Source organism: Microtus pennsylvanicus, chromosome 2 (assembly GCF_037038515.1).
Source record: "Microtus pennsylvanicus isolate mMicPen1 chromosome 2, mMicPen1.hap1, whole genome shotgun sequence".
In the NCBI taxonomy this organism is placed as follows: Eukaryota; Metazoa; Chordata; class Mammalia; order Rodentia; family Cricetidae; genus Microtus; species Microtus pennsylvanicus.
In genome coordinates, this window is record NC_134580.1 from 90,748,169 (window position 1) to 90,760,188 (window position 12,020).

Sequence of the window (12,020 nt, forward strand, 5' to 3'; positions counted from 1 at the left end):
CATATTAACATTAAAAAGATCTATAGAGACTAGAAAGCAAGAGAGAAGCCATGAGAAAAGAAGCTGAGGGGAGAATAGTAAGATACATACAGTTTGAAAGTAGAGGGGTAGAACCATAAGGGACGGAAAGTATCAGCAAGGGCCACGCCATTTCGTAAACTCCTCCATTTTGGTTGAACTGTGTCAATTCCAGCACCCACAACTATTTGGTTTCTAGAATTAAACTAGCCTGTTTATCTGGATTCTTTACTGCCCTTCTACATGAACCCTAAGTAACAGCCAGTCAGGAAAGGTAAATATCAGCCACCTAACTTTTCACTAACTGGTTACTTCTAGCAGTGGCCAACTGTGGGACAGCTTGTAAGTCGACAGCAGGCTTTGATTCTTACAGAGACTCCCACTCTTCAGCGAAGGGATTCCCCAAAATAACGGCCGGTGCTGTCTTAACATGCCTGTTCTCTTGTTTGTCTTTCTTTTCTTCTCACTGAACTTTCAGTAAGATAAAATAGGAATGGGGACAAGAGGTAGGGGGAAAGATTGCAGGAAGGGAAGAACTAACCAAAACTAAGGCTAACTAAAAAACATACTTTAAGAAAAAGGGTTTGAGTCAGTGGTGGTGCATGCCTTTAATCCCAGAACTAGGGAGACAGAGGTAGGGAGATCTCTATGAGTTTGAGGCCAGCCTGGTCTACAGAGCTAGTTCCAGGACAGCCAGAGACACAGAGAGAAACCCTGTTCTAAAAAAAGGAAGAAGGAGGAGAAGGATGAGGAAGAAAAAGGAAAGAGTTGGAATAGAGGCACCACAAATGGTTGAATAATGCTATTCCCAGAAGTCACAAGACACTATTACAAAAGATACCACATACTTGGGTTACAAAGCACCAAGAAACCATACTAAACTGAGCTGGAAACTACCTATCTGCTGGCTAGTGTGGTGAAACAGGCTGCTGAGGGAAGAAAAAGAATCAGTGATCTTACCCAGTCATGGACCCTGTGTGCAACAATATTGATTTTTCAGACAAGATACACTCACTGATGCAATAGTCGCATGATTGTTTGAGGGATAACCAACTGCTTTCTGATTGGATTTGCAGCCCACTCTGTTAGGTAATACATATCTGGTATTGAAAATCTAGTCAGAAACCTATGGCTGTGGGTAATCATAGACCCTGGGGAGAATATACTTCTGTTACTTGTTTGCTTATTTATTTTATTTTGTTTATAAATGGTCACATAGCCAAACTGTATATAATTGAAAGTTAGTTGTATGTAGTAGTTATTAGAGTAATTTTGGAGTCATTTGGATATTATTATATGTACTCTTTGGGGACCCTAAATTTAATAAAGCTTCCTTAACAGGCTAGTTTATGTGTAAAAGATGAAGGGCAGAAGGCTGCAGAAATGGATCAGTGGTTAAAATCACTTGTTGTTCTTATAGAAGATCTGGGTTCGGTTACCATGGTGATTCTCAAACATCCATAAATTTAGTTCCAGGGAATCTGATGCCTTCTTTAACTTTCTCGGGCACCAGGCAAGAATGTGGCACACACACTTAAATGCAGGCAAAAACTCATACACATAAAGAAAGAATTTTAAAACACAACAATAAAAATAAATACTAAGGGCATAAAACCAAATAATGTTTATGCATTGATGAATTCCCTTAAAAATGAAATATGAGATTATAAAAATAGTGGAACTACTTTGGAATACAAGAGCTATATAAAACCTGCCTTCTTTTAAGTATTGCATAAAAGAGAACAAGAGAATCTTCCCTACGACTAACTTTAAAACACTATTTTAGGCCAGATGTGATGACACACAGCTGAAATCCCAGGACTTAAAGAGTTGAAACAGAAGGATCTTAAGTTCAAGGCCTTGAACTACAAACAGACATTCTCTCTCTCTCTCTCTCTCTCTCTTTCCCTCTCTCTCTCTCTCTCTCTTTCTCTTTAAAAAAAATTGTCTTAGTCTTTTGCAACAGAGTGCAATGGACTAAATGGCTTAAACAGCAAGCAGCTCTCACAGTTCCAGAGCCTCAGAATTCCAAGACGAAAGTGCCCACAGATTTGCTGTGCAGCAGGGTCAGCTTCCTGGCTTGTAGACTAGGAATCCCCATGTAGCTCATATAAGTTTTTCTGCCCAGGAACTTTCATCAGGCACAATTTCTCTCTCTTCCTCTTCTTACTGAGATACTGCTGCCATCACAAGCGGCTTGCTGGGTGATGGTTAGGCCTCTCGGTCAACTTGACAGAATTTAGAATCATCATAGAGACACAGCTCTGGGCATGTCTCTAAGGGTGTTTCCAGAAAGGTTTAACTGAAGAAAGGTTCAATAAGACACACCCAGAATGTAAGTAGCAGCATTCCATAGGCTGGGGTCCCTGAATTAAAAGGGATTAAAAATGAGCTGAGCAATAGCATCTGGGTCTCTCTGCTTCATTAAGCCTGCAGGTGCAATGTGACCGGTCGCCCTACACTCCCGCTCCTTGTTTTCCCTGATGTGATGGACTGTAACCCTCACTGTGAGTCACAATAATACTTCCTTTCTTAAACTGCTTCTGTTAGGTATTCGCCACAACAGGGAGACTCGTTTCCCAAAGGTCTAACCTCCAAGTAACCACCACCTGGGGACTAGGACTTCAACATATGAAGGAGCAGGAGGGGAGGCACACACAAACTTTCAGATACGGCAAGAGCAAATCCTAGCTAGGAGGCATCACTTTTCTCTCCCAGACACTGTCAGCTGTTCCTTTTCGTGTGGATACAGTCAGTGGTTATAGGGAATTGATAGAGAATCTAGACAGGAGCTACTTCTGGCTCCTACCTAGGACCCCTTCAATGTCCTCTTTCCCTTTCTCCTATCCCCTGAGCTTAAAATTCCCAAAGGAGGTTTCTAAGATACTCCTGCTGCCAAGTCCAATAACCAGAATTTGATTCCTGAGACCCAAAAACTGGAAATAAAGATTCCTGCAAGTTGTCCAACGACCACACACACACACACACACACACACGCGCGCGCGCGCATGCATGCATGCATGCACGAACTCTGGCATTCTGAAACCAAGACAAGGGAAATTAGTAAAGTTGTCCTTTCTCTTTTCTGGTGAGAATGTAGGAAACTAGAATCACCCACTTTGGTTTTTGTTGAAGTTCAAGAATTATCTGTGGATTTTTGCTGCGATTTCCATGTTTTATTTTGTTATCAACAGAACTTGTGAGTCCTCATCACTCTCATCCTGGCCTCAGAATATATGCTGGAGTTAACTCAGAACTCAAGAAGGCACTGAAGCAAACATCCTTAGTTCTGAAGTTAAGCCCCCCCCCATTTTCTTGCTTCAACACCCATTCAGTTTTTACCTTTCAGTGGGCAGATGGAAGACAAGAACTGTACCCAGCTTATTTTCATAAGCAAAGCCTCCTTCTCCCCTGAGCACTATATATTTGATAAGCGTTTGCAGCTATAGGTTTCAAAGTCCACTCAGTTTCCTGGTGCTTCAACTGCTAGGCTGCTGTACAATGCGTTTTGGGAGGTTTTTAGGGGTTTGCAGGTGACAGGAACTTAGGTATCTTCCATATCCCAGAGGGAGACAAATATAGAAGCTGAGATAGCGATGTGTCTCCAGTCGGGCTTGGGGGACGTACACCCGCTAAGCACCGAGGGATGCAGGCGCGCGGGTGACGGTGGCCCACGCAGCCTGGCACGCGCGGACGCCGAGTGCAGCGACGCGCAGATCGGTCGCAAGAGGGCGCGAGCTCCACTATGGCGGCTCGCCGGCTGGGAAGGAAATAGGTGGTCCGCCTGGGAGATGGGGAAGCTGGGACCGAGGAGCGGCGGAGAGAGGGGGGCCCAGGCTCCCTCTGCAGCCGCGGTGTCGGCACCCTGCCGGGACAAGGGCTCCACCCTGTCTGCGCTCTCAGGGTGGCCGCGGCGTCCGGAAGGTGACTGGGGCGCTTGGCTGCGCGCCCACCTCGCCTTCGGCTTCCAGCCCGAGACCCTCGAAAGGGACGGCCAGGTCCTCGGGGTGCCGCGCTCCGAATGGCACGAGGGGCTGCCGAGAACGCGGAGGAGCGGGGACGCCGGGGCGCCGCAAGCCCCGCCCCGCGGCCGGCGCCCTGACAACGCGAGCGGCACGGGCGGCGCCGCGGCTCCCCGCCCCTCGGCCGGCACCAGGCGGGGCTGGGACCAGAGCGCCGCCGCTGCCGCCGCCGCACGAGCAGAGCTGCTCTGCAGAGCGGGACCGGGAGTGGGGCCCGGGCCGGGGGTGGAGGGGGGGCCGCGGCCCTCGCTCCACCTTCTCCCATCATGAGCCAAGGAAGTCCTGGGGCCTGGGCCCCCCTCGATCCCACCTCCGGGCCTTCGGCGCCCCCAAACCCGTTCGTGCATGAGTTACACCTCTCCGGCCTCCAGAGGGTTAAGGTAAGGTGTGGGCAGGGGGCGTGCGGAGGACTGGTTGGGATGGGGAGATCGGGTGTTAAGGAGCCGAGGTTGAGATGGGCATGGGGATGAGAGTGGAGGCGGCGGAGAAGCTTTTGGAGAGGGATTCCGGGGGTGCGCACGTGGGGGCGGCCGGAGGTGGGTGAGGAGCCCTGGTGAAGACGCGAGCTTAGGCGTTAGATAGGCTCAGAAGTATGGAAGAAAAGAGTGGGTGAAGAGGGAGGACCGAAGAGGACCCAGGGATAGGAGAGATGGAGGACACTGGGGAATGCGGATTACATCCCTCGGAGGTTGACGGGCTAGGATGGAGCAGGAGGCTACGGAAAGGCCGGGGTGGGGGAAGGGGCGTGCTCAGCATTTCTCCGTGCTTCGACTTAAAAGGTTTGGACCCAGAGACTGCGTCCTTGTGCCCTTCCAACACCTCCTCTTTCCGCTACCACCCCCCTCCGATACACACACACGCACTCTCACTGCAGCACCTACTGGTGGGGGCAGGGAGGCTGGGAGGGGGGTTGGCTACAGGAAGTAGAGGGACGCACCACCCTAGGGTAGCCAGGAGGTGGTGTGGGAAGGAAGTGTCCAAGGTTTCTGTTGTGATCACCTCCCCTGAGGCGAACCCCCCTCCACCGAGGGGACCAAGTTTATTTACCTGCTCAATCCTGAGGAGGAGCCTCTGGAGTCACCCTGGCTCTTGGCAACCCTTACCTTGCGGAATAGGGCTTAGCGTTACCTAAGGATTGTTCTGCAGTCCTAGGGATTGATTGACCTGAGGCTTGAAAAGTGGGTCTCTGTTTCCAACCATCTCTCCTTGGGCCCAAAGTGTGGAAAGAGCCCTGCACCGGGTTTGTTTGGCATAGGAGCTACTTATGGAATGGGATGTTGGGGGAGAAAACCTGTCTCTAACCTACATCAAACACAGTGCTGGACACCTTCTCTGCATTCTCTCATTAAATCCTAACAACCGTTTCAAGTACTAGATGCATTTTTATGATGTTAACCTTTATAGATGGGGTGGGAGTCAACTGAGAGAGAGAAAATAAGGCTCCTCGCGGTATTCATCTTTTATCCTCGTGACCTCACTAGTGTCTTCTTCATCCCACTTGGATCCCTGAGCCCCTCTACACTATCACCTCCAAGGTCTTAACTCTGCCCCTGGCCCAGTCCTTGTGGGAGAAGGATGCTGTGGAATGAGCCCTTCCCAGTCCTAAGGGAGATTTTCTCCTGTCCTTCTGCAGTTCTGTCTCCTGGGGGTACTGCTGGCCCCAATCCGAGTGCTTCTAGCTTTTATCGTCCTCTTTCTCCTCTGGCCCTTCGCGTGGCTCCAAGTAGCAGGTCTCACTGAAGAGCAGCTTCAGGAACCAATTACTGGATGGAGGAAGTAAGTGGGACTCAACTCCTAAGACCCTATTCCTCACCCTGTTGGAGGCTCTGCCCATCCTCCGGGGGTTCAGAATCTGTTAAATGAGCTATCAGCCAAGCCAAGATCTGGTCCTTAGAACCTCACCTCTAAGTAACATGTCCCAAATACTTCAAGTCTATGGCCAACATGTTTTAAGGGGGAAAAGGGGGTATCCTACTGTCCCAGGTGCCTGGGTAGGGGGACAGGCTTGATTAAGGGCCAGAACTCCTTCTTCCACTGATCCCCAGCCTTGTCCTGGCAGGACTGTATGCCACAACGGGGTTCTTGGTCTGAGCCGCCTGCTCTTCTTCCTGCTTGGCTTCCTCCGGATCCGGGTTCGGGGACAGAGGGCCTCTCGCCTGGAAGCCCCTGTCCTGGTTGCTGCCCCCCACTCAACTTTCTTTGACCCAATTGTTCTACTCCCCTGTGACCTGCCCAAGGTTGTGTCTCGAGCTGAAAATCTTTCTGTGCCTGTCATTGGAGGTGAGAGAATTCAAGAATTATGGGGCAGGTGTGTGTGTGTGTGTGTGTGTGTGTGTGTGTGTGTGTGTGTGTCTGGGCCAAAGAAAGTCAGAAATGGAAACACTAGCGAGGACTGGCTTCAAGCGCAGAGAGAAAAGTTAGGAGGGATACTGACTCTGACTGTTGGCAGATGAAATGCAAATCCCCGATTGTGTCAGATGATCTCAGACTTCAAGGCTGGGGCCAGAGACAAGGTACTAGAAAGACAGCCTACCGGTACATAGATGGTAGCAATAAATGAATTGTTGAAATATCTTATACTGTTGAGGAAATAGAGGCTGCCAGATGTCAGTGCCTCAGGGTCAGAACCAAGTGACTCCTCCTTAACCTTCCCGACCCAGCCCTTCTGCGATTCAATCAAGCCATCCTAGTATCCCGGCACGACCCCGCCTCTCGCCGACGAGTGGTTGAGGAGGTCCGAAGGCGGGCTACCTCGGGAGGCAAGTGGCCTCAGGTGGGTAAGGGCCTCGTGACCCTCTCTACGCCTTGTGTGCCGAGCGGCTGCTCTTCCCTCCCCACCTCACTCTGTGCTTTGGGGTTCTTGTCTTGTTTTGTTTTCCACCCAGGTACTATTCTTTCCCGAAGGCACCTGTTCTAACAAGAAGGCTTTGCTGAAGTTCAAACCCGGTGAGTAAAATGATGGTGGGCGGTAAGGTTGTGGAGGGGAAGAGAGCTCCAGCTTCAGTTGGGGGAGGAGGAGGGGACGATGGTGACAAGAAACCTCTTATCTAATGCTGACAAAGTGAGTCAGGGAGAAAATTCTTAGTAAAGCAAAACCACCTGTCATTTGGTATTTGTCCCAGACCCTCATGCCATATTGATAACCTCCGTGTACTAACTTCTGCCTTGGGGGCTGGGGGTGGTAACGGGGTTTAGGGGCCTTCATCGCAGGGGTGCCTGTGCAGCCTGTCCTCATCCGATACCCCAACAGTCTGGTGAGTCTTGGTAGAAGAGGGGGAAGCAGGGAGCATGAAGGAAATCAGTGAAAACCGCTTGTGGCCTGTTAAGATACACATGGGGGGGGGGGCGGAATGTGAGGTCAGGTCAGGATCTGTGCTAAGGAAAAGTAACCTGCCCCTCTCTCTGCTTTTCCCATAGGATACCACCAGCTGGGCGTGGAGGGGTCCTGGCGTGTGAGTTATAGCGTTGTGGGGGTAAGGGTGGGGAGTCGGGTCCACCAGAACATCCCTGGTCTAATCTCTAGAAAGACCACCCTCGTAGGACTGAGAGAGCTCTGAAGGAGATTGCCCTCTGACCTCCCTGTATAGCCTGGCAGTCCTTCTAGCTGCTATTACAATTCCTTCTTATTTACTGTCCTGTGTTTGTTTCTTGTTTGGGAAGGGGGTGGTCTCTTCTGGAGCACCCATACCACGAGGCATGCCTCTTCCCTTTTCCTTGATACCCAGATTTCCCTTGCCTGCCGCTTTTCCCCTGGTTCTCTCTCCCCCCATCATCTTTCTGGCCCTTCTCAGCCTCCTAGTTAACTGGAGCTAGGGGTGCCTTTTTTAATCACAGCCTCATATGAGCGTAGTTAAAGAGCGCTAAACACCCATCTCTCTCCTCTTAGACTCAAAGTTCTCTGGCTCACAGCCTCTCAGCCCTGCAGCATCGTGGAAGTAGAGGTATGCCCCGCCCCCCCCCGAGTGGGGTGGGGAAAACAGAGTAGCAGTGACGGCGCCTCATTTCCAGGTCCTGATGCATGCCGTATCTGTGTTTCAGTTCTTGCCGGTGTATCAGCCCAGCCCTGAGGAGAGCAAGGACCCCACCCTTTATGCTAACAATGTGCAGAGAGTCATGGCACAGTGAGTATTGCAAGTATTTCCTGGTGTTCCACAAAGTATTTCCTGGAGCAATTACATAGAGCGTAAGAACCACAGAAGGGGCAGGAGGTTTTGCAGCCGGGATAAGGGATAGAGGGGAAGGGCTCTGTGACAGCTGAGACTGAGGAGGGAAGAGATGACGGAAACTGACCGTTTCATCAGACGGAGTGTCATGAAACCTCAGGACTTTCTTCTCGTGCCTTCCCCTTCATCTCCATCTCTCCCTCCTATAGGGCCCTGGGCATTCCAGCCACTGAATGTGAGTTTGTGGGGAGCTTGCCTGTGATTGTGGTGGGCCAGCTGAAGGTAGCATTGGAGCCACGGCTCTGGGAACTGGGAAAGGTGCTACAGAAGGCTGGGTAAGTTACCTTGAAGATGAGGGTGTGAGCAGTGCCTCAGATAGAGAAAATTAAAAAGGGAAAATAAGGAAAAGAGGAAGTGCCGTGCTGGATTTGATCCTCAGTATAAGGGATTGGGGGGGACCCACCGCAGCTGAGCCCACACTAGGAGCCTCGTGCTGGGGACAAGATTGTGCATGGCGTATCCAGAAAGACTGAGTCAGCTCACTGCTGTCAACAATTCCACCGTAGGCTGTCCCCTGGTTGTGTGGACACAGGGGCAGAGCCAGGCCGGAGTCGAATGATAAGCCAAGAGGCGTTTGCCCAGCAGCTACAGCTCTCTGATCCTCAAACAGTGGCTGGTGCCTTCAGCTACTTCCAACAGGTAATGGGGCAAGAACCCAGAGCACAATGGATGGCTTGCCCTCAGAGCCAATAAGCCCCGGTTTTAGAGATGATGTTCTGGTGAGCAGGGCAGTTTTGGCAAACTGTATTTCCATCAAATCGAGTTTGTTTGCTCGATTGCAAGTCTATTCTGCATAGTCTAAGACCCCTCGTAGATGACTGGGGCTACAAGATGTATTGGGACTTTTTTTTTTTTTTGTGGTAGTTTCCAGAGCATAGAGGGAACAATGTTGTAGTCATAGAACAAGGAACAAAACACAGACTCCCTCAGGGAAGTCTAGAGCCTGGAGCCACTTTAGAGATTGGCAAAGATGGGGAATCAGGACCGTGTGGGACACTGGGTGAAGACCTTCACTGAAGGGTCGTGAAGGTTAGGTGAAGGGAGAAGGTTGAGAAGAAAGTGATTAGGCTAAACAGTTGAGAATTTAGACCCACAGTTGCTGCAATACAGAGGCCCGTTCTTTTCCAATATCCTGTGGCCTTCCCAGAGGATTCCTGAACTAACTCAAGAATTTTGGCAAAATGTATTTCCAGAAATCTAACCAAGTATCCAGACAAATTTACAATTCGAGTTTGTTTGTTTGTTTGTTCTTGGTTTTTTCGAGACAGGAATTCTCTATGTAACAGCCCTGGCTGCCCTGGAACTAGCTCTGTAGACCAGGCTGACCTCAAACTCACAGAGATCCACCTGCCCCTGCCTCCCAAGTGCTGGGATTAAAGGCGCGCACCACCACTGCCCGGCTTGTATTTTCTTTTTAAGTGCTAAGAATAGACTCAGATTTTTCTGCTAGGCAGGTGCTCTTTAGACTTTAGCTATACCCCTAACCCCTCAAAGGGCTTTGTTTGTGCTAAGACACAGACTGTGGGTCTCAACATCCTCAACATTCAGAAGACGGGCAAAAGGATCAAACATTTAAGGCCAGCCTAGGTGATATAGACAGGCACTGTCTCAATTTAAAAATAATAATAATAAACATTTTAAGTATTGAGCATATGTAGATTCTTATATTGGGGAAGACTGTCCACATCTCAGCCAATGTCCCCCATATCCCTGGCATAGCATCTGTTTTGATTTTTGGTTAAAAAAATTAGGCCTGTGGCCCCCTTTCCATCGCTGGACCAGTTCTCCCAGGTAGGTGGAGTCAGAGAAAAACCAGTTTGTCTGGCTTGGAAACCAGGGTTGCTCTCCTGTGGTCTGTGACAATTCCTGGGGATTCCCTGCCATCCCTAGACCTCTGTGAGAGGGCTTGGTGGATTGGTATAGCTTCCGGAAGGAAGCATACTGCCCAAGAACTTCAGGAGTCCTGGGGAGTATGGTGCTCAGTTCTGAGCAGAGTGACCACAATCCTCATTTCTAAGCCTGGCAAAGAGAAACCAAAGTCCAGAGGGCAGGAGGAAGATGCATGGTCCCCGTGGTTTTTCACCCTCTAGGATGCCAAGGGTTTGGTAGACTTCCGAAACGTGGCCCTTGCACTAGCAGCCCTGGATGGAGGCAGGAGCCTGGAGGAGCTGATTCGCCTGGCCTTTGAGGTACCTCTGAGGGACTAGGGGACAGCTGTCACCCTTTACCCCACAGTTCATCCCAGGAGGGTGGTATACTGTGCTCTTCTCATTGGCTTCCTCTTTCCCCGGGAGGAAGAAAGGGAGACCATGTGTTCTTCTTTTGGGCGATCACTTACATACCCTGGGGAGTGGTCCTGACCCCATCCCTAGGGAGGGGTCAGGACCTGGCCTGATGGGATTTGGAGTCCAGACCAGGCCTGGAGGCTGGGATAGATGCGAGGGACTGGGGCCTACGCTCCCAACTTGACAGTCAATGCCCAGGCGTGCCACACTACCGAAAGCTGCCTGTCTTGCAGTATCTCCTACTGAGGCCTAGCCGGACAGAAGACAGAAGTGTTTTACAGTTACCCTGAAAGATAGGGCACTAGAGGTCTAAGAGGTCTTATATGCAACACTCTTGGGAGAAGAGCTCGTCAGGAGACTTTCCAGGCCGCACGAGGCAATGCCTGGAGGAGAGAACTTGACAGGCTTCTCTTTCTGTCCCAAGCTCTTTGCTGAAGAAGAGGCAGAAGGACCTGGCCGCCTGCTATACAAAGATGGCTTCAGCACCATCCTGCACCTGTTGCTGGGTTCGCCCCGCCCTGCTGCCACGACTTTGCATGCTGAGCTGTGCCAGCCTGGAGGCAGCCAAGGCCTCTCCCTCTGTGAGTCACTGCGTCCACCCTGCACAGGCGCCAGGGGTACCATCACACCAGGATATGCTCTGAGTACTGAGCTGACAGAGAAAGGGCTACTGACCTTAGGAAGCAGACCCTCTGAGATGCAAAGTGGGTGGGAAACAAACAGGCAAGTGAGAAAAAGCGATGTAAAACTGGATTTGAGAAGACAGATTAGCAGGGCTGGGTTTACCAGTTCTGCAGAAAGGGAAGGGAGAGGGGTCCTTTTGACATGCTCAGGTGGTTTTGCTTTTCCGTTTCCTGCTCTTCCCATCCAGGTCAGTTCCAGAACTTCTCCCTCCACGACCCTCTGTACGGAAAGCTTTTTAGTACCTACCTACGCCCCCCGCACAAGCCTCGGAGCACCTCCCAGATACCAAATGCCTCATCCCCAAGCAGCCCCACTGCCCTGGCCAACGGGACTGTGCAAGCCCCCAAGCAGAAGGATGACTGAGCACCTCAGCCCCCCACTCTCTCCTCAGCTCGAATCCAGCCCTGCTCTCAGGACAGCGCCAGAGGCCTCTCCTCTGCCTCAACCCCATCTATGTTCCTGATTTTTTGTTGTTGTTGTTATCATTGTTTGTTTTTTTTTTAAGTTTATTTTAATTTTTTGTTTGGTGGGGTTTTTTGTAAAAGACTATTTTATATATAAATATAAATATATATCTATTAAAAAAAAATGAAGCTCGGTCCCACGAATGCAGTCATTAGTTGTGAAGGAAAGAGATGGATGGTCAGCTGCCAGATTTCCTTTGGAATTTTTTTTAAAAAAAACTACAGATTGATCTTGGGCACACGTGAATTTTCTCACTCACAAGTGGACTGGGGTATTTCCTTCATGGAAAGCATACGGTGATTTTGTATCCTTCCCATGCTGTT

General features: G+C 50.2%; 1 protein-coding gene across 1 annotated transcript; it reads left to right on the forward strand.

Moving 5' to 3' along the window:
- Positions 1-3,784: 3,784 nt before the first annotated feature.
- Lpcat4 (lysophosphatidylcholine acyltransferase 4) lies at positions 3,785-11,836 on the forward strand. Its single transcript, XM_075961706.1, has 14 exons — positions 3,785-4,420; positions 5,674-5,816; positions 6,100-6,320; positions 6,701-6,813; positions 6,926-6,986; positions 7,236-7,294; positions 7,458-7,492; positions 7,927-7,981; positions 8,079-8,161; positions 8,413-8,538; positions 8,770-8,902; positions 10,354-10,452; positions 10,973-11,129; positions 11,420-11,836. The coding sequence occupies exons 1-14, from the start codon at positions 4,307-4,309 to the stop codon at positions 11,593-11,595; spliced, it is 1,575 nt and encodes a 524-aa protein (XP_075817821.1). The 5' UTR covers positions 3,785-4,306; the 3' UTR covers positions 11,596-11,836.
- Positions 11,837-12,020: the final 184 nt, after the last annotated feature.

Bases quoted from the DNA above. Each gene is read 5' to 3' on its own strand.
- Lpcat4 (XM_075961706.1), top strand. From the start codon at position 4,307: ATGAGCCAAGGAAGTCCTGGGGCCTGGGCCCCCCTCGATCCCACCTCC. The intron at 6,321-6,700 runs GTGAGAGAATTC...TTCCCGACCCAG, and splicing joins TTCTGTGCCTGTCATTGGAG to CCCTTCTGCGATTCAATCAA. The intron at 8,903-10,353 runs GTAATGGGGCAA...TTCACCCTCTAG, and splicing joins CCTTCAGCTACTTCCAACAG to GATGCCAAGGGTTTGGTAGA.